The sequence below is a fragment of the Peromyscus leucopus genome, chromosome 6 (genome assembly GCF_004664715.2).
Source record: "Peromyscus leucopus breed LL Stock chromosome 6, UCI_PerLeu_2.1, whole genome shotgun sequence".
Classification (NCBI taxonomy): Eukaryota; Metazoa; Chordata; class Mammalia; order Rodentia; family Cricetidae; genus Peromyscus; species Peromyscus leucopus.
This window is the reverse complement of record NC_051068.1, coordinates 19,878,392-19,900,813: the sequence shown is the minus strand read 5'-3', so window position 1 is coordinate 19,900,813 and position 22,422 is coordinate 19,878,392. Positions and strand designations below refer to the sequence as shown.

Genomic DNA, 22,422 nt, shown 5'->3' with positions numbered 1-22,422 from the left:
CCCAACAGTCCCAAGGCTGAAGCTCCTGTACTCATTTGAATGAGCAAGTACCTGGTCCCCAGGTCCCTGAGAAAGGGAGGCTGCTCATAGCTCCTACCTCAAAGCCACTGTGGAGCAGAAAAAAAAATGATTTCTTTGTTTGAATATTTTATCCAAACATGGTCCTGGGAGCTTGTTAGTGTCTCTGAGAATCATGAAAAGTGCCATCCACCATCTCTTGTCATTTCTAACATGAAATTAGACATTGAGAATCAGAAGCTAGCAATAGAAGCCAATGTGTGTCCACTGTTTAGAAAGATCTAGAATCTAGATGTTCCCTTTCTCATATGTTCATTGTCATTCTGGCTGGCCTGGGTCTCCCCTCCTCTCTGTGAGCAGGCCTGTGAGTATCCATGACTCTGTGGAAGTGTCTGGTGGAAGAGAGCTCCTCAAGGGAGTTATCTATGGCCTTTGAGGACAGCCACTGAGGATCAGAAGCACAGGAAGATTGACAGGAAGTGACTGGGGACAGCAGGCAGCCTGTGAATCACCCCTGCCTCCTTCCCTTATTTGCTACTGCCTGTGAAGAAAGGAGCTACAGAAGACACTGGGGAAACAACTTAGAGAGTTACATTTCATGCAGCTTGCTGCTAAAAATAAAAGCCTTTAAAGTCTGACCAAGCTCCCCAAGTCTCTGGAGGGGACTGAAAACTCCAAGTGTCTTGCTGGCCCATGTTGTTTGTGATGGAGCCTGAGGGCAAGGCCAGACAACAGTCGCCTTCTTCCAGCCAGGACACTTGCAGATCTCAAGGCCACTGTTTCAGTTTATCAGCGTCTTTTGTCTTTTGAAACACAGCCAAGCTTTGTGAGTCGGGAAGGGAATGGAGACTCTGGAGACTGACTGCTGAAGAGAAGAAAGCCACTCCTCACACACCAGGACACAAAACAGATGTAAAGAAAGCTGGCTGCTAAGACACAATGCAGGCTAACACTAGTGTGTGCATCCTTATTCCCAAGATATTTGCATATACCCATGGGGAGCAAAAGGACTCACAAGCTCATGCATTTATCAAGGATTTTCAGAGCATCCACAATTAAAAGAAGGGACTGCAGTAGAGGTGTTAAAATCCCACTTCCTGTGAGGCTCACACTCTTAGGCAGTGGAGGGGCAGAACCTGGCATGCAGCCCCCACTGCAGCAAGAGCAGAGAGGAAAGGTGAACACCTGGAAGAGGATGAGTTTCACCTCATCAAATGATACCGAATCACTGCTGTACACCGCTCACCCTCAATAGCTTAGCTTGATAAAAATTGTTCATGAGAATCTAAACCCAGGCGCGGTGGTGAACATCTGTCATCCCAGCTCTCCAGAGATGGTGACAGGAGCATCAGCCCTTCAGTGTCATAGTTGCCTTGTGAGTTCGAGCTGCTCTGGGCTCCATGAAACCCTGTTTCCTAAACAAAGAACTGTACATAGATAGATCATTTCTCTTCCAAAACTAGTAAGTAATCACTAAATTTCTTAGAGTGTAAATAAGGTGTCAGCCTAAAAGTAAAAAAGGAACCAAAGCAATGAAGAGCTCATCCAGGAAGAATGCAGAAAAGCAAAGAAAGTGATCACAGCAGCCATGAGCAGTAGCTTGGCAGTCATGTTGGTGGCCACTCTGCCGTTCCTACGGCTGGTGTCTGGAGAGCATGATGACAAGCTGCTGACTAGTCTTATATTTGAAGAGTACTTTAAGTCTTTCTAAGTCTTTCCGGATAGTTCCTTCAACTGAAGGAATTGAGAGTTTAAATAACTTGCCCAAGGCCACAGAGTTAATAAATGGGGGACCAGCCTAGAAGCCAGAGGCTCTAATTCCTCTCTAGGGCTCCATAGGACAATACTGCTTTGGAAAGAAAGACTTCAATTGAGAGGCAGGCTCTTTAACATCTGGGCCTCCAATTCCTAAAATAATTGCATTTTATATTCTGAGAAGACATCCCATGCCATTTACCCAGTGTGTCCTACACAAGGGCTCTTTTAAAAAATGTCAAAATCTTTTTCCAACCCCCACAGACTGCAATTGGATTTGTGGACCCCGGTGATTGTGGGGGTTCATAAAGCATATGAATTCAAGGCCTCTCACAGTGATTCCAAGTTCATAATTTGGAAACTCCCGATTTAGTCCAATCATCTCATTTTACAGAGAGGAATCCAAAACCCAGGGAAATTGAACGAATCATCCAAGGACATAATGCACATTATTCGAAGAATGGGGGAGCCACTGCGGCATGCCGCCTTCCCTCCTCGCTTATTTGGGAACAATTTAGTTTCTGTTTCCCTCCTGGCATGCCGTGGTCGCCGTTATCATGAGATTTTAATTCTATTTTGAGTGCTCTGTTGACTTGGCAACACGATTTTCCACACTGCCCAAGTTCATGCCAGCAGAGAATCCCAGGCTCACTCTGCTCTCTGCTACTGACAGATAGCTCGCCAGCAAACTTGGAGGAGACTGAAGTCATCAAAAACAAAGACGACTGCAGAAAAATACTTGAAAAAAAAAAAAAAAAACCATATTTCAGGTGCCTATCTGTGCCAGCGTGTAAATGATGATTTAAACTGAATGAGCCAACGGACTCCACTTTTCACTTACTGGGAGAAGTCTTTCTCAAATCTTGCTGAGAGAGAAAGACAAACTAAATATCACAAATCTCAGGGGAGGGGCCTGCGAGAGGGCTCAGAGGGTAAAGGCACTTGCCGCCAAGCCTGAGGACCAAGTTTGATTCCTGAGACCACAAGAAAGGAGAAAACATATTTCTGCAAGCTGTTCTCTGACCTCCACACTCCACAAATGCATCACACACACACACACACACACACACACACACACACACACACGCAACTTTGTAATTTGTTATATGATTATATAATGATTATCACATTTTGGAAGAGTAAAAAAAGGGTAAAGTGGTCTCTAAGCCTGTGGAATTTTCTTACTTAATACTGTAACTTTTGCAGATGAAAAATATGACTAAAAGAACATTTTGTTCTGAGGGTGACTTTGTTTAAGATGAACAATTACTTAAATCTAATTTCCTAAGCTAATTTTGATCTAGTTTGTTGGGTTGAAGATGAACAATTATTTAAATTGGATTTCCCTGTAGTGTAAGTTGTTTTGCTCTCTACTCCTTTTCGAAGCTTGCATGTCTAAGTAAGATATAACAAAGGAAATGGACTTTCTGCTTGTTGATTGTGTCCTAGAGAAACTAAATGAGCCTTAAAACACTCCCACCCAAGCAAGTCTAAAGCAGCCCTGATTCTGTTAAGAGCCCGACCCAAAGAATCTCAGCATTTTTAGAAGTCTAATTGCCTTCACTTGAAGCATTTCAAAACGCTATCAACACCATGTTGGCTATGACCAACACATTAGTTTTTCTGGTAAGTTTAACTTTCTATAAGCCTCATTTTCCACAATTAACACTGAGATCACTGGTTGCCTTCTGGGATTTGGTGGTTTAAATGAGAAAGGTGTCCATAAACTCGTAGGATGGAACTGTTTGGGCAGGATTAGGAGATGTGGTCTTGTTGGAGTAGGTGTGTTACTGAGTTCTAGCTTTAAGGTTTCAAAAGACTCTTACCATTCCCGGCTCTCACCATTCCCAGCATGTTCTCTCTCTGTCTCTGTCTCTGTCTCTGTCTCTCTCTGGTCCCTGCTTGTGGATCATGAAGTGAGCTCTCAGCTGTTCCAGAAAATGTGCCTGCTGATTGCTAGTGTGCTCCCTTTCCACGATATTTTTTGTTTGTTTTGTTGGTTGGTTTTGTTCTGTTTTTGAGACAGGTGTTCTCTGTGTAGACCCAGCTGTTCTGGAACTAGCTCTGTAGATCAGGCTAGCCTTGAACTCACAGGGATTTTACCAAGTGCTGGATTAAAGGCAGGCATGACCACTGCTAGGTCCCTAATAGACTCTTAACCTTCTGAAACAGTAAGGCCAATTGGAAGCTTTCTTTTCTAAGTTGCTTTGGTCAACAGAAAAGTAACTAATGGTCTAAGGCATCTCACTTCCAGAATGCTTTATCTGCAAAGCAATTTTCCCACTGTCTGCTTTTGGCTGTGGCCTCTCCTGAAATCATCACTCACTGATACAACTTCCTAGTTCACAGGAAATGGGGAGAGAACAAAGAGCTTGATGTATTTGCTGTTAACCCTTCCCCCACCACTGGGACTGCAGAATGGCCTTGGTGTTACTCTGACACGGGGAGACTGATGGGTAGAAAATACACTTTCCTGGAAACCTCTTCTTTCCTGTTATCTATTTGCTCTGAAAAAATCAATGGTTTTTCTTGGTAAAAATGGGCCCTCTGTTATCTTTTGCTCTGAAAAAATCAATGGTTTTACTTGGTAAAAATGGGCCCTCATCTCTGCTGTGGCCTCTCTGCTATGACACTTCAGTGAGGAAGTCAGTAGCTTAAATGAATTCACCATCTTCCCAGAACATGCTTATGTGCTGGTTAGTGTATATATACACAGGTCTTCTGCAGACACCCATGGCTTGATGTTACCATCGAGAAAATTCATCTTCCACTTTCTTCCATTTTATTGTACCAACTAAGAGGGTAAATACGGTAAGTTAGGGATTTATTCAGTACTTATCTCCCTGTCTACCCAACCAAGCAAGTGGTAGTATAAAGTTCATGGAGTCTATGCATGTCAGTAAGGTACTTGGTAATGATTTTTGTTGCAAGCTGTCTGAGTATGGAAAAGAAAAAGGAATATTTGGGATTTTGGAGAGACCATCAATAAGCTCCCAAATAAAGACACAGAGACTTATTATTGATTATGAATGCTCGGCCCTCTTAATTTAACATGTTTTTATTAATCTATGCTTTGCCTCAGGGCTTTTTACTTTTCTTTCATCCTGCATGTCCTACTTTCCTGCTTCCTCTGTGTCTGTTTGTCTGACCTCTGGAATCTTCCTGTTGTCTCTTTTTGTTTCTCCCTTTTTTCCACCCTACATTCCTCATCCTCCTTACTCTCTCTCTACCTTATACCTCCTACCTTGCTATTGGCCATTCAGCTTTTTATTAGACCAATCAGGTTGCTTAGGCAGCCAAGGTAAAACAGCAACACATATTTACATAATTAAACAAATGCAACACATCTTTACATAGTTAAACAAATATTCGGCAATATAAACAAATGTAACACATCTTTACATAATTAAGCAAATGCATCTTTGTATAGTTAAGTATTCTGCAACAAAAAGGTTTCTCAATGTATTTTTACTCAAAATCACAAATAAATACTAATTTGTTTAAAATTCAAATGAGACTTAGTTCCAACACAATGGACAAATTTGGAGGGAGGAATCAGAAGGTAGCCTTACATCCACGCTGTGATACAGTTGCCTCTGTAGCTGGATTTATATGGAGACTGAAAAGCATAAGACTGAACACAGGACATAGAAAATGTGCAATTTTTTTGTGATTAAAAGCTATGAAAATGTAAACAAAGTAGGTGTACAAAACATGGTAGTTATTGAATAGATTAAAGCAGTTAAAGAGATACCGTGCACAGCTGTGTCAGGACAATATCAATGGTACTTGGAAAGTAAGGCCCAACTGTCAAAACTTCAAGGGTGTAAGAATATAGATGGGACTAAAAAAATTTTTTTTTGATTTAAAGAGAGGATCCTAGAAGAAGGATACTGAATGGAATGCCTATTCAGAGCTTCCAACCTCAAATAGGGCCCCTAGGGGAATGTCTTCCAGGTTCAAACATGCTTACTCAGTTCTTACCTGAGTTAATGCAGCCCTAGAGAAAAAGAGCTTGGATGCATCTTGAGCCTGCAACAAAACTTGACATTGTATGGGGCTGTTTTTGAAGGCAGGCACAAAGCAAGAGCTGGGGAATCTTGAGGACATGGGATAAAGCTTGAAGACATACGTCCCTGGGGCATGCCTTGAGGACACAGCCTGGCTTCAGATTTGCTCTCTGCTCCCTGATCTGTCAAGATGTGAGCAGTCATTGAGTAAGCTTCCACTAATGCAGACAGAGTTATCACAGACACCATGTCCTTCTCACTATGAAGCACAGATAGTCTCTGAAAAGAAACATCCCTCTTAAAAAAGGGAAACCATTGAGTTGATTTTATATAGCATTCAATAGCAAATGTGCTAATTATTCATTTTTATAACATTTACAAAACATGTTTTGCTTATGTTTTCTTCTATTTTTCCTAAATTTCTTCTTTTCTTTGGTGTGGTGATATATTGTGTACCCTAATAAACTTGCCTGAGGATCAGAGGACAGAGACAGCCACTAGATTAGACATAGAGAAGGCAGTGGTGGCCCACACCTTTAATGCCAGCACTTGAGATCTCATGCCTTTGCTTGGGAAGCACATATGCCTTTAATTCCAGGGAGTAATATGGCAGGGCAGAGAAAGTTGTATAAGATGTGAGGAAACAGGAACTCACTCTCTTTAGGCTGAGTATTTTGTAAAGGTAAGAACTGGTGGCTGGCTGTTCTGCTTCTCTGATCTTTCAGCTTTCACACTGATATCTGGCTCTAGGTTTTTTATTAAAAGACCATCTAAGATTTGAACAATACTTTGGAGATCCAGGTTGTTTGTACTTTGCCAACTCACTTTTTTTTTTCTGGTTTCTAACTATGATTTCCTAAAGAATTCAGTAATTATACATACATATTTGAGAATGCAGAAACCAAATAGCCTGTAACAACCTCATCCACCCGCCAGCTGAGAATGGCATTCTTCTCCCAAGACCTATATGCTAAGTCCTTTGAATTTTCCTTTGATAGAGAAAGAAAAATCCTGATTCCTCTTTTCACTTTCTTCAATCTTGAGATCCTAATAGGAAGTTGTCTTTTTAAAATCATTTTATTTTTTCTTTTAATTTGTTTAGATTTATTTATTCAATTATTTTTATATGAGTGTTTGCCTGAATATTGTAGCATGAGAAAACTTTTCCTGGGGAGACACTACACTGTTGTTTTATTTATTTTTTTGACTCTTTCTTGGGGGGCCCTCCCTCCAAATAGCTCCCAAATAAATCACACACAGAGGCTTATTCTTAATTAGAAATGCCTGCCCTTAACTTGTCTTAGTTTCTAGCCAACTTCCCTTAACATAAATTATCCTTTTCCTCTTTTGCCTCTGGGCTTTTCCTGTTCTCTTACTTCTGTAAATCTTACTCTTACTCCCTGGCTTGCTGTGTGGCTGAGTGGCTGACCCCTGGAGTCCTCCTCCTCCATTGGCTGCTTCTTTCTTCACTCCTCCATCTCTTTTTTCCCCTCTTTCCAGATTTCTCTTTCTAGCTATCTTCTCTGCCTGCCAGCTCCACCTATCCTTTCTCCTTGCCTTTGGCTGTTCAGTTCTTTATTAGACCATCAGGTGTTTTAGACAGGCACAGTATCACAGTTTCACAGAGTTAAACAAATGCAACATAAACAAAAGTAACACAGCTTAAAATGATATTCTACAACATTTCCCCCTTTTGTCTAAATAAAAATGAAAGGGTTTTAACTTAAACATAGTAAGACTGTATACAATAACAATTATCAAGTAAGGATTGCATTCATAATATTCTGTCCATTTGTAGTTAGCATATTCAGAGAAAATAATGCATTATCTGTTCTATCTTAGTGAATCCAAAATTTTACACCTAATTTCAGCATCATCACAATAACACACAGGATCCAGACTCCAGGTTTATTTCCCATCTCTATGTGGCTTATTTTTTTTATTACTTTACTTTTCTCTTTGAAGACTTTATTTTCAAACTATTCGGGTTTTTTTTTTTTCTGTAACTATATACTTTTTCTTCTCTTAAGTCTACACACATGGTTAAATACACTGCAACCTGTTTAGAGGAGGTTTTTTTTTCTTTTTTTTTCCTCTCTGGACCTCTTTTACTGTGTATCTTTGGCCTTTTTTGACCATATGAGCAAACATTTAAACTGCTAACTTACACTTGGATCCTCTGCATGTGGCTCTCAGCTGGCTCTGCCTGCTTCTTGGGTTGTGAAAACCAAGTGTGAGACTCACAGCCAGTCAGAGATTTGTCTGACCAGGAACTGTATTCAACCTTCCTAGAGCTCTACATGCTGATGCTTGCATTGTGGAAAGTGTTTTTATTTAGTATTTGTTGTTGTTGTTGTTCCTACTTCATGTACTGACTGATCAAGAGCTTACCAGCAGGCAGAAACTCTTTAAGGAGCCATATCCTCCTTTTTTTTTTTTTTTTAATTTTTTTTTAGTTTTCTCAGGCACTATGGAAATTGGAGTACCACACTGGTTCGCCAAATTGTTATTGGTTGATTTTTGCTCTTTTGGATCTTTGGTGGGGGGTGCGTCACTCAGCTCCTCAATAAATCACACAGGGAGGCTTATTCTTAATCATGAACTTTCATCCTTAGCTTGACTTGTTTCTTGCTAGCTTTCTTAAATTTAAATTATCCCATCTACCTTTTGGGTTTTTCCTGTTCTCTTACTTCTGTAAATCTTACTCTTACTCCATGATTTGCTATGTAGCTGAGTGGCTGGTCCTTGGAGTCCTCCTCCTCTGGCTACTGAGAGAGCTGGGGAGCCAGACCATAGCCATGACAGGTTTCTAATAGACATGCCAGAGACCAGGCCTTTGATTCCATTTACTGGAACTGGCTGGAGCTGAGCAAGCAGTTCTTAGGAAGACCACAACTCAGTGGCAACCAATCAGCAGGTACCCCACAGCCTTCTGCTGGCTCAGCAGGAGACCCACAGCCTTCTGCTAGCTAAAAATAGCTTTTCCTACCCTACAGCTAGAAGTCTCTAACCACTGGAGCCTCCCATCGATCAGCCCCCAAAATAATCTTTCCTCCACCAATCAGCATCAGATTAATCTCTCCTCCCTGGAATTCCCCTAACTCTGCTTAAAAGGAGCTTTTGACCTCCCTTCAGGATCACTATTTGTTACCCTAACATGTCAAAAATAATAAATGCTCTTGTTGAACGCATACATAACTGATGGTCTTTCTTGGGGACTTCTCTCCCCTCCCAGATTTCTCCTTCTATTTATCCTCTCTGGTTACCAGCCCTGCTTATCCTTTCTCCTGCCTTGCTATTGGTCAGTTCTTTATTAAACCATCAGATGTTTTACACAGGCACAGTAACACAGCTTCACAAAGTTAAACAATGCAACATTAACAAAAGTAACACATCTTAAAATAATATTGCACAACATTTCCCCCTTTTTGTCTAAATAAAAATAAAATATTATACAACACTACACACATGTCTACTCACCCCAGATAAGGAGCCCATCACAGACCAAATATATGGATACCACCACCGTGGTAAACTATTAGTTTTATCGGGGTGAGGGCATTTCCTATAGGAGCAGAAATAATTCAAAGACAGGTGCACACCAAAGCCATCCCCAGCATTGGTAACAGCTCAAAAAAGCTGGGAACCTGGAGCACACTGCACAGTCTGCACACAACTCAATGGGTTGGAGGGTATCTTTCCCAAGTGACTCAGCTGATCTAAACTTTTCTAGGCATTGGAGCAGGTTTCTGCTTCTTCTAGGCAGATGGTATGTTTGCAAGTCTTTGCAACTTCTCTTAGTGTGACTCTCAATAGCTTGGCTTTTTTACTCTAGGAGGAAAAATCCTAGCGAATCTGGTCTGTTTCAGGGACTTCCTGAAGCTATTTAGAGTTGTTTGCCTTCCCTATTAAGGAGTTTCCCTGATGGACAGAATGTTTTCAATGTTAGAGAAACTGTTACACAACAAATACAGGTCTGTGTACCATGACTAGGTCTGATGCTAATGAGGTTAGAGGAGAGCATCAGATCCTCTTGGACTGGAGTCGCAGATAGTTGTGAGCTTCTTTGTGGGTACTGGGAATTGAATCTAGATCCTCTGGAAGGACAGCCTGGGCTCTTTATCACTAAGCCAACCCTCCAGCCTCTCCTTATACCCCTTCTAAAAGGGGATGACTAATATTTTCCGTCATTATAAAGCCTCAGAATCAAGTTAGATGGTGTCCTATGTATAGACTGATGATGTGACTAATTCATAGTATGGTTAAGGGGAAGGGTTTTATTGTAGATATGAGAGAGACAACAGCAGCTAAGAGCATCTGGAAGAGTCCAGAGAAGAGTGAGAAAGAAGTAGACTGAACATGGCCAGCAGACTGGACATGGCCAGGGCTATCTGTGAGATAGGAGAGAACACCAGGTGATAAAGACAGAGAAAACAGAGAGCGAAGCAGGAGCAGAGCAAAGAGGGACCTCATGAGACTAGCAGGGTTATAAGGAGAATGAGTCATTTGGGGAAAGGAAGCTTGTGAGCTGGAGGGAGTTTAGGGTAGGGTAGGTGGTAAAAAGAGCTAGGATGCTAGTGTGGAAATGTGTAACAGGTACTTGTGATGATGAGGGAGCCTGGAGGCCAGCATGAGATCTGATACACTAATAGGTACCACAGATATCCATATATCCCTTCTGACAGAGGTAACAGAAATGTTTTCTTTTCGTAGAAGGGAAGCAGTTTCACAAGTTCCTGGGGAATGTGACTTTTATCTAACCACCAGAAATCCTCCTACAGTCTGGGTCAAGCTCATTTCTGGATATTTGGATGGCCTTTTGGAATTTCCTTTGGACCTGACACTCTATTCACTCATGACTGTAACCTCAGACCTTCACACCTGTTTCTCTGAGTCTTCGGTCATTTGACACTTTTCACCTCTGCCCTTTGTTTTTCTCTTTGCTGTTGTCACTTGGCTACAAGCCAGGAATTATCATTCTTTGACAATTAGTGTCTCCTCTTTTTCGCCCGTCCTAGGGTTCTACTGTGTCCTTGGAGATTTCAGCATGTACTTGGCCACTTACTTCTTGATTCCAACAGCAGAGGCTACATTTTCCCTCTTAATCTTGGAGCTCTGTAGACAAACCAGTAGTCACGATTATTTCTCCTGGTTGGTATCTCTCTTCTCTCTTTAGTTCCTTTATACATTTCTCTCCATTGCCTGAGCAGGGCTAACTCAGCGGGTCGAGGAAGGAGGGCTCCTCTTTGGTGGCTCTGATAGCTGATAGCAAGTACATCAAATGGAACAGGAAAGGAAGTGATAGCAGGGACTTGACTGAGCCTGAAGCTGACCTGTGCCACTTTCATGATCCTTGTCACAAAAACACAAACAATGCCAACTACATTCATTTAGATCCATTTATTGTTTGTATGTCGTGATGTTACCAGGCTTCTTAGGATTGAAGCCTGGGCCCTGGCAGCCCTAAGAAGCTAGGCTCAGCCACCCATCTTCTACACTCGAAGTGAATGGAAGACAAGAGAGAAAAGCCAAGAGAAGGGATTTGTTCAACATGGCCACCTTGAGAAGAGAAACAGAGTCCAGTAGACTCCCCTGAGTCTGTCTTTGGGGGCCTGAGATGAGGTTCAGATTTAAACAGAGAGCAAGAGGCATATATAGGTAAACAGCCTTGGTCAAGTGGGGTCCCTCATCATTGGCCCATCATTTCAGTTCCTGGTGTGCCTGGTCTGCTTTAAGAAGTCAGCACTGTGGGGAGAACCTGGGAATCAAGCCCCCTTCTGGCTTGCACAAGGGCCCCAGCCCTCTCTTCTCTGGCATGAGACTCTGGAGAAATTACAGCTCCTTGGAGATCACTGTAGATATGTAGAGTCTGATGGCCATGGGGAGTGGCATAGATGCCTCTCTTTAGAATACCTTTGCTCATGCCAGGGTAGTTAAAGGGACCTCTCAGATGTGCAGTATCAATTTGACTATGTTTCCTAGCTTACTACCAATAGTGCTCAAAACATTGTGTTGTAAGTTGAAATGTGAAGAGTGAGATGTTTGAACACCTAGTGATAGAAACAACTTTGAGTTAATGATTTCAGTTTCAGTTTAGCTCTTGGTTGCCATGGATACTGCACACGGGTGTCACGTGTCTCCACCTTAGGGAAAGGAAGAAGATGTCTTCTAAGCGTGGCACAGAACTTTCCCACTTTGACCATTCAGGACATTGGCTAGAGTGACACCAACATCAGGAGTAAGAAGCCCAGGCTTGCTTACTTTTGAGTGAGGCCACACAGTGTGCAGAGGCCACTGTGGTAAGATACTAAAGGCACCATCTGGGCTATTCTTCTGAAATTTGGTGGCCATCCCAGTGCTGTCACTGAGATCCATTGCTGTGTAAAACTAACCCTTACAACCACCTTTAGTTCCAGGTCCAGGGGGTCTGATGTCTTTTTCAGTAGCCTCCACAGGCACTTGCACAACTACACACTCATGCACACACACACACACACACACACACACACACACACACACACAAAATTAAAAACCTTTAAATGACAAAGAATAATTGTCTGCTGTATATTCTGTACACTGCCCTTCCTGATAGCAGAAATCAGTACAAATGAGATGAGCCCCAAGTCACCCCAAATGGGCATGGCTTAGGTTCTTTGCCTTAGTATAGTCATATTATGAAAAATACATTTTATAAGACAAATTTACTTCATTCTATTCCATATCACTTAACACTTCTTCTCCCCTTTAATATACATAACATATTATTATTGACATCAGAAAGAAAATTAACAAACAATTAAACTACTTATCTAACTGACAAGTTATTTGGCCCAACTAGCTGCTGTCTTTAGGCAAAATCTTACTGGGTGTTGTGTATGAAGAGTTAAGACTTGTAATTCTCTTCCATTCTAGTTTTATCTTACAATTAATCAGTAAGTCTTTCAGTGCATGCATCTCCCCAGTAATGAAGAATTCCCTCCCCTTAAGGCACACAGGAACTCATTACATGCCCAGTCAAGGACAGTCAATCAATATTGTCCTTCAGGTGGTGATTAGGGAAATGGAGCGCTCCCCCCCCCCCCCCCCCCCCCGCCACAGGGCTTGCAACGTGAATGGGGAATATTTAGCTTATTCCTTTCCTTTCACTTCTGCTGACACTGCCATTACTAAAGCCATGGTCTAGAGTTCTCACACAGCTTTTATATGACTTGAGAAACAAAAAGAAATTTAAAAATAGGTTCCCTGGACACAACAGTTAGAAACAGGCTCACTGAGGCTGCAGAGATGGCTCAGCGGTTGAGAGCACTGGATGCTCTTCCAGAGGACCTGGGTTTGACTCCCAGCACCCACATAAGGCACCTCACAACTGTGTTTAACTCTAGCTCCAAAGGATCCAATGCCGTTTACTGGCCTCCACAGGCTACTGCATAAGCATAGCATATACACAGAGACACATAAATAAAAATAAAATTTTCTTGAAGGCTCAACAGACACATGATTTACATTTTTTCTTCTTTACCATTTATTTTCTTTTTCTACTTTCATTGGAACAGAAATCAAGAAGAAGTAATTTTAAAATCCAATACCCAAATTTACATCACTTTTTTTTAGCCCAACAGAATCCTGTAAATAATCTAGTCTAATTATCCAGTTTCCTCTAGTCAACCCTTTTATAGACTTAGGGACCCATGGAATTGTATCAACGACCTCAGATCTTATTCAGGAGACTTGCAAACTCCAGTTTTTAGGTCCTGCTATTTTTGTAATGTTGACGCTCCATTAACCAAAAAAGGAGAAAAAGAAGGAGAGTGGAGACAGAGAGGAGGGAGAGGAAAAGAAAAGAGAAGTGGAAGGTGGAGACAGATAGTGAGGACAGAAAAGGGAAGGTTGTGTGCCCCTTACTATATTTATTCAGAAAACCATGTTAAAAGCTGTAAACATCTTTAGGACACAGAAACAGATATGAGTTCTCCAAAAATAAAGCTCTCTGCTTCCACCCACTAGCCAGAACTCTGAGACAAATATGTAAGAAAAAAAATCAATATTCCTTGTCCTGTAGAAAATAACATGGTGGCCATAGTGGGAAGACACATGCTAGAAAGTGGGTCCAAGTGAAGAGCCCTGCGCAGCTTCGGAACGTCCTGCGAGTTTTCTTTCCTGAATGTAAAACACTTTAAGAAATGGAAATGCAGCAGTGTTTACCTGACTGAAATGATATTTGTTTCGGAAAGTAGAGTGAGCTGAAGTGTGAGTAGTTCAAAGGCAGTCGGAAGTCTACACACAGATATCACTAGTGATTATTGAAATGTGTTCTGCTGACCAGGAAACATTCTCCTTTCCACCTCTCACAAAAACTACACAGGAGGTGGGGTGGCCTTAAGACTATGGTTCAACGTTCCAAAACTAACTACATAGTAACCAAAGTAGATGCATTTGTGGGGACTGAAGACATTCATATTACAAGACGGTGATAAGAATCAAAAGTCCTAAAGCTGTAGGTGGTTAGAGGAAAACGTTGAAACTCAAAGATGCTGAAACTGTCAAGTCATTGATAGCATTTTGTAAGAGAGAGAGATTGTATGGGGGGGGTGTCCTGTGGTATATAGAATGAATCTTAACAGTTCTTATTAATAAAATCAAACCTGAGGCCAGTTTTTGGGGTGAATGCTGGTAGATCAGATGCAGAACAAGCCAGAGGTACAGCGACAGTGAAGGGTAAGGTTTTTAGCTCTTAGCTATTGCTCTGACCTCTTGGCTTTCATCTCTGTATTGGCTCTGTGTTTCTTATTTAATAAGATGGTTACATCTACAGTGGTAACGGAGTTTGGGTTTACTGTTCCATTAAAAAAATGTATGATGCACTTTGTTCCTGTGGTGAATAATGCATCAGACACTCACTGCTCTATGTGAATTGTTAATGGGAAAGGTCATTATGGATTTGTAGAGGTGACTACCTGAACCCCACCAAGTACTTTCATTCACTTTATATAAATATCCACACATGTCCTTTCCCTTTGATACGACAGCCCACAGAGTTCAACACCATAGCTCCAGGTTGTCCCAATAAGTCCTACAGCAAGATCATGCAGCTTAAATGTTAGTTTTGGACATTTACAGCTCTCCATCAGCCTGTGTGGTTAGGGCATTTACAGCCTAACTGAGTAACTTGTGACTGTCACAGAGACTGCCCACTACCTGTTCAATTTGTGACTCACAGAGATTGCTCACCCCTGTTCAACAGGACATCACTGTGATTCTCCTCAGCTCAGTATTGAATGGCTAACTTGATAACGTACACAAGCAGATTATCCACTGGTACAGTTGAACTAACTTTGAAGTTAGAAAGCAAAACTGATATAAAAGAAACTTGAGGAGACTGAAGAAGGAAAGGTGAAGGAGGAAATGGGGAGGTGAGATCTCAGATAGCTTCCCACCATTGAGGCAATGAAAGAAGGAAATCACCTCCTTTTGAGTAAGAGGAAAACTGAAAGACATGGCTGGAAATCTCTGACCAGACAGATGATGAGATGATGTCATGACATAGCCACGAAACTCCAGCCAGGTGTCATGACATAGCCACGAAACTCCAGCCAGGTGTCATGACATAGCCACGAAACTCCAGCCAGGTGTCATGACATAGCCACAAAGCTCCAGCCAGGTATCAAGACATTACCACCAAGCATCAGACAAATAGAGTGGCACTGCTGTCAGGTGTCAGCAGATGTCATATCACCATGAAACTCCAGCCATTACTACAAAGCTCCAGGCAGATATCATGACATTGCTACAAAACATCAAAAAGATCTCACTACCTGCTGCAAATCAACAGTAGTGGAAGCCTTGGGTTGACACGTGGTCCTCGGCACTGTTGGACAGCTTGCCCATGCTTCAGGAGGAGTACTGATCCACATAACTTGAAAGCATGACAACATAGCCAAACCTTAGGAATGAAACCACCACTAAAAGTTCTATCATGATCCATAAAAAGTAGTATGTTAGAGAAAATATTTTCATTGTTGCAATAAAATAACATTTTGCAAGGTAACATTTTCTTTTCTATTTTACTCATATTGGAAAGAGACCAGTATTCTGTACCATAAGAACCAAAGCAAAACCCTACATTCAAATACCAGAAAATAAAATTTCATCCATGGTAAATGTTCCTCTTTTGAACATGCCAGAGACTTTAAATTCTATATATTAAGTTATCTCAGGATACAGTTCTGTGAAAGCAAAACTGTATTTGGCTTATTTCAATAACGTGATCAGGATTTCATTTTTGTTAATGTTGTCATTCTTAGCTTTCTGATGCAGGATCTCATTCAGTAGCCCAGGCTTACCTGGAAATCAATATGCAGCCCAGGCTTACCTGGAAATCGATAGGCAACTCAGGCTGACCTCGAACTCACAGGACTCTTTTTACTTCACCCTCTGAGTGTTGAGATTATGGGTATGTGCCAGACACTTAACCAATAACTTATGACTCGAGATACTTTGCATGTTGGCAGGATGGCTCAGTGGGCAAAGATGGCTACTGCCAAGGCTAACAGCTTGAGTTCAAGTCCTGGGACACACACAGTAGAAAAACCGGATGGACTCCCTGGAATTTTCCTCTGACCTCCACATGATACTCGTAGCATCTCTATGCACACACTCACACTCACACTCACACTCACTGGGGTCCTTTCCTTCTCCTGCTGTGAGATTCCTGGGGAAATTCCCATTTCCTTGAGGTCCACTGTCTCACCACTGGTAGACACAGGCTTCTGAGAACATCTCCATTTCTTCAGGGCCTGTTATGAGGGCCAGGGACATTTCAGGGGTCGCTGAGACTCCTTGCTGTTTTCCTTTTCTGTTCTCATGTTGATTTCAAATTAGTGCTATGCTTTCTTAGAAAAGCCTTTGACAGGAGCATCATTTTTTTGAATTTCCACCCAAACCAGAATACTCCTCTCACCTATATCAGTAATGAGTTTCTGCTTTGCTTTAACTATAAACACACTGAAAGTTTTATGCAAATTTGAATGCTGATACTGTCGGCTGGGTTTTTAATCAGCTCTACTTATATTGTTGTATACAAAGATCAATTAAGACTTCCTTATTTATCATAATTTGTAAGTTCAAGGTAATTCCCTTCCTATATTACATCTATTAAATGAAAATTGGTTGTCAGAAGGCAAATAATCCACGTCCAACTAAGCAAACTGGGAAGCCTCTGTTCCGTAAATAGCCACAAGAATCTACAATTGCAACTTCTTTGCATATCGTGGGATAAAATAAAAAATTACAATTTCATCAGTTACAAATCATGCTTAGTTTCTTTCTGTTCTAGTCCCTCTTCCCATCTGATCGTATTTTTCTAACATCCTCCCTTCTCCCATGACCCAGATGCATTCAGAAGCACAAAGCTCCCTGGGCAGTGGGGGAAGGACCAGGGCCCAGCGAGCACAGGGCTAGAAGTGGAACCACTTGCGGGGACAGGACAGCAAGTGCAGGAGGAGGAAAACCCACGAAAACGGCACCAATTCAATGAGCTCTGCTAAGACAGTATTGTTGGGGACCGACTCTAAAGGTAATACAGTTCAAGAATACGTATTGCTTAACCTTAAACTTACAAACTGTCCATTTAAACAATGCTAGACCAAACATGGGCTGAATCATCCGACACGAGTCAAATTATTTCCATCTGTTTGTCAAAGAGAGCTAAACAAAGAAATGAGAGAAACAAAAGCAATCGGGGCTTCGGGGTCATCTGTAGCTCGTTTGGGAACAAACAGGAAAGCTTATAGCTCCTCAAAGGTTGTGAGGAGGGAAATAAACAGGAGTTTACTTTTTGTGTCACGCATGTAAAGTGAGTGCATACCGCAGTGAGAGCCAGTGCTAGGATGCAGTGTTGATATTAACCAGCCCCAACACTGAGCTTTGGAACAAATCTATAAGCCTCTTCGTGTTGTGAACTGCCCACCCACCATGCTGACTGGGGTCATGTTTTCCTTTGCTTTTCCATTGGAACCCTAGGGGTGCACCAAAGAGATAAGGTAGCGGATATGTCTGTGGGACTGGCTACGGGGACTTACATGAAGAAGTCTCCCCCAGTCCCTCTGAACAATCTGCTCTAGTTGGATGGCCAAGGCCCATTCTGCAGCACCACTGACACCTGGCTGTCCCTTCTCAGGGTTTATAGAGGCTCAGCAATTCCTGGGAGGTGAGAGTTTTATGGCAGTAATTAGTTTCTTTTCAGTTATAACTGTAGAATGTGCCAGTGTAGTGGCAAAGTACTGCTCCACACCTCGCTGTGAATAACTAATTGGGGGGCTGGACAGTTACCCATTGGTGGCCTTTCAACTGGACAGAGCACACTGGCTCTTGTGCAGATGGTCAGCTCCTCCCTCCTCCAGTTAGAGGTTCTACTTGACACATTAAACACTCTGTTCTGCCCAAGGTTCCTTTTCTGTCTTTTGTCTGCTGTGTGCTGTGTACAACAGTTTAACGACTACCACCAATTTTAAGAGCTGACAACTAAACCGGTTATATTGAGGTTAGAGTTTTACAAAACTCACTCTCTCTTCCGTCTTTGCAAGAAGAAGTAGAATCAGAAAACACCATTGTTGAAAAGTTACAGTAGCTCCATTCAGTATCACAAATGCCATCCAATTTTTAAAAAATTGAAAACCATATTTACTGAGGCCAAACAACCAGTTCTGTTTCTTTCATTTCCCAACTTACTTCTAATAAATGGAGGAGACATTTGCTCTCCTGGAGTATGAGAGTCAACTGGATTCTCTAATGCCATGGTTCTCAACATGTGGATCACCAACCCTTTGAGAGGTTAAACAGCCCTTTCATAGGGGTCTCATATCAGATATCCTGCATACCAGATATTCACATTATGATTCATAACTATAGCAAAATTACTGTTACAAAGTAGCCACTAAATAACTTCATGTTTGGAGGTCACCACAGCATGGGGAACTGGATTAAAGGGATGCAGCATTAGGAGAATTGAGAACTCCTACTCTAATCAGACAAGTTATATTAAACTGATGTCAGGGGTGGGGGTGGTCCATGGAGGGAAATGTATTACTATCCTTTCCAAGACAGTCACTCAAGAACAAGCAGCTCCCCTCTGTCTTACCAGCTCACCCCTGTCTCAGCAGAAAGAGAAGACATGGTCACACTCAAGGGTGCATGCCATTCTCCAGCGTCCACGGCACATTCACAGGCATACATGCTGTGACTGTCAATAGCATGGCTTTTCTCCAAGCAATCAACTCTGCCATATGTGTCTTCTGTTCCGATCACTCAAACATCAGCCTCTCAGACACATGGGCACTCATTAATTTTCGCATGAATCAAACTTGACAAAGTATGGTCAATCATATTACCCACAAGTGAAGAGATCCAATGAAAGACCGAGAGCTGAGGCACTGTTTTCTAATCGTGGCTTTCTTGTTTTGTAAATACTGATCCCAGATGGAGGACTGCGTCCATACAGTCAAAATACAGAGTTCCAAAATTGTTTGCTACTTTTCAGATTCCTCTTCATTATCACACAGACCGTAGAGGCACAGTGAAGGGCACTCCAAATGGCTCTATATGTCAGGATATCCCTGTCTCAGAGAACCATGTGGCTAACACACAGTAGTGGTCTGTATGGTAGGTAGTCATTTCTCCTGAGCAAAAAAAAAAAAGAAAAAGAAAAAAGAAAAAGAAAAAAAGTGACATTCACTTTAGAATCTGCCTTTATTCTCACATTATTGTTTTATATTGGCTTTTTTTTCTTTTAGCGTATTGCCTCTGAGGAAAGTGCTGTAGCCAAAGCTATTTGAGTTCACAGAGTGTGGAGACATGGTGGTTTAATTTCAACAGTCAGAAAGATTTAGCCAATATCTATCTTGGAATTTTTGTTTAAACAGCGTTAAATTTCAAATCAAGTATGCATGCTATTGGCAGGGATTCTCTTGGATACTTTATCTGGCTGGTGATAAATATGGCCTTATTTTATTTAAAAAAGCAAAAACCAACTGGAGTATAAATAAATGCACTATGTATACTTACAGACGAAAATTAAGCAGGAAATGTCTGAAACAATTTGGAATCTGTATTTCTTCAGCCAACCAGCATTTATTAAACATCTGTTAGGAGAATCAACGTTTCCTAAGTTCCATGGACAAGTAGGAAAGAAAGTCACAGTTTATGGTTTTAAAGAAACTGTCGTCCATGGAGGCATAATAATACACATGTGTAAAACTTTGAAATCATTCAAAAATTAGCTCATAAAACACTGGACAAAACAATATGTGCCAACAGAATCCATGTGAAGGCCCCTTGGGCAGGCTTGCCTCACCAGCTTCCCCCACTGTCAGGTTAATGTATTTGATCTCTAGCCATGGTTTAATGCTCCACCCTGCCAGTCAGACTATCAGGAACAAAGGTTCATAGAGATACAGGGGAACTACATGGAGGTCAGTTCAAAGGAAACTCCATTTTCCCAAACTCTGGCTGTTAGACGAAAGCCAGCATTCCTTGGGAACTTGTAAAGCTAGTTTCCTCTTAACAAAGGAGCCATTTCCTGTGTCACCGGGAGAAGGGACCAATGGCTATCTGTGACACCTCTTAGCATACCACAGTGCATGATGGCCTCCTGGCTCCCTCGGCATCACAGGTTCCTGCTACACACTTCAGAGTCCATGGTGGCATCCTGGATCTTCTCAGTTCTTCTCTCCCTCTTCCACCTCCCATACTAAACTTCCTCCAGCTCGGGAGCTTCCCTCCCCAGCTTCTCATTCTCTTATAATCCGGCTATGTCAGCTATGCTTTCTCTTATGCCTCCCTTTCTTTTGTCCACACTCTCTTTCTCTTCTTCTCTTGCTCCTCTACCCTTTTATGGCCAAGTTTAGTCTGCTGGCCATGTTCAGTCTAGACCCTTCCAGATGCCTCTGGCTGTTCTCCCTCACATCTACAATAAAAACGTTCCCCTCAACCATACCCTGGAGTGGTCATGCTGTCAGTTTATACAATGCCTAGTCTTTGGGCTGTGTCCCTCCCATGACTATCAGAACAGAAGTGGGAAGGTGGTACAAGTGAAAGGCCTGGAGAGTGAAGGGATTCTCGGATTCTAATACTAAGATCATCTCCCACCAATAATAATTTCTGTCCTTGAGCACTTTTGGTGACACAGGTAGGGTTAACCACTTACACAAGGAATCATTTATCCTTTCTATAACTGATGAGTTCAGTCTGTAGGCACAGATGAAGCCACTGAGACACGATGAAGTAAGCAAATGCTCGCAAACCGCATGCTTGGTACCCTGACCAGAATCCCTACGTTGGACTCTGGAAACAGGGTTTGTGAATAGCCCTCAACAGGACATGCCAGGGGACAAGTATGTGTTCCTCAGCTGTTCAGACACTTCCTAAAGGGTACAAAAGCATACAGAAGTTGTTTTGTTTTGTTTTAAGATTTATTTTGTTTCATTTGTGCTTATGTGGGTCTCTGCCTGGTGTATGTGCAAGTGCAATGCCCATGGAGGCCAGAAGAGGGCCTCAGACACCCTGGAGCTGGAATTATAGGTAGCTGTGAGCTGAGCAATGTGGACGCTGGAAACCAAACTCTGGTCCTCTGCAAGAGCAGCCATGCTTTGTGGCCATCTCTCCAGCCACAAGGGACTTTTAAAGAAGTCGGTCTTCTGTTCTTCTGCTCCTTGCACACTCCAGCCTAACCCTCACCAGGCTGGACATGGACCTGTGATGGGCATGTGGCCTTTCCCAATTTTTCTGCCCTACTTCTGGCCAACAATCACCTGGCATCTTACCAGAACCCACCCACCCCTGCCGAGTGCAAATAACTTTCAGAATAACAAACACAAGGGCAGTGATATCCACTGGTGACAGTGCAAGAGAATCGACTCCAGAAATATTGACACGACGTACAACAGCACAGGCAGACTCCTCAGCAGCATGCGTAGCTTGAATAGCATGGGAGGTATGGGCAGTATGAGCAGTGTGAGCCACGCCGGCAGCACAGGCAGTAAGGGGAACATGGGCAGCATGCACAGCATTATGGGCCATGTGGGCAGCAAGGGCACCATGGGCAGAATGAGCCATGTGGTCAGCACAGGCACCATGGGCAGAATGAGCCATGTGGGCAGCAAGCGCACCATGGGCAGAATGAGCCATGTGGTCAGCACAGGCACCATGGGCAGAATGAGCCATGTGGGCAGCAAGGGCACCATGGGCAGAATGAGCCATGTGGTCAGCAAGGGCACCATGGGCAGAATGAGCCATGTGGGCAGCATAGGTAGTATGGGGAATATGGGTAGCATGGGCAGAACGGGCTGTGTGGTCAGTCAGCATGGGCAGCATGGGAAGCATGGGCAGGCTCATTTGGGTGTGTGTAAGGGCAACAAACTCTGGGCCCTGCCATGTGGAATTTCGACATCTGGGGGTGCCAGACACAGTAGTGCAACCCTGTAGTAACAACTTTTCCAGCAGCTGGCACAGAAGGACAGCTAGTTCAAGGCCAGCCTGGCAACTTGGTGAGGCCATGTACTAAAATAGTCATTTTTAAAAGGCATGGAGATGGCACTCAGAGGTGACCTTTTTCTCAGTTTACATGAGGTTCTGAGTCAACTCACAC

General features: G+C 42.5%; 1 protein-coding gene across 1 annotated transcript in view; it reads right to left on the bottom strand.

Moving 5' to 3' along the window:
- The window catches only part of Fat4 (FAT atypical cadherin 4), a 234,300-nt gene extending 212,131 nt beyond the window's left edge, over positions 1 to 22,169 (bottom strand). The window contains exon 1 of the mRNA XM_037207280.1: positions 21,599 to 22,169. Within this exon, the coding sequence (XP_037063175.1) occupies positions 21,599 to 22,169 (571 nt within the window). The remainder of the gene's footprint in view (positions 1 to 21,598) is intronic.
- Positions 22,170 to 22,422: the final 253 nt, after the last annotated feature.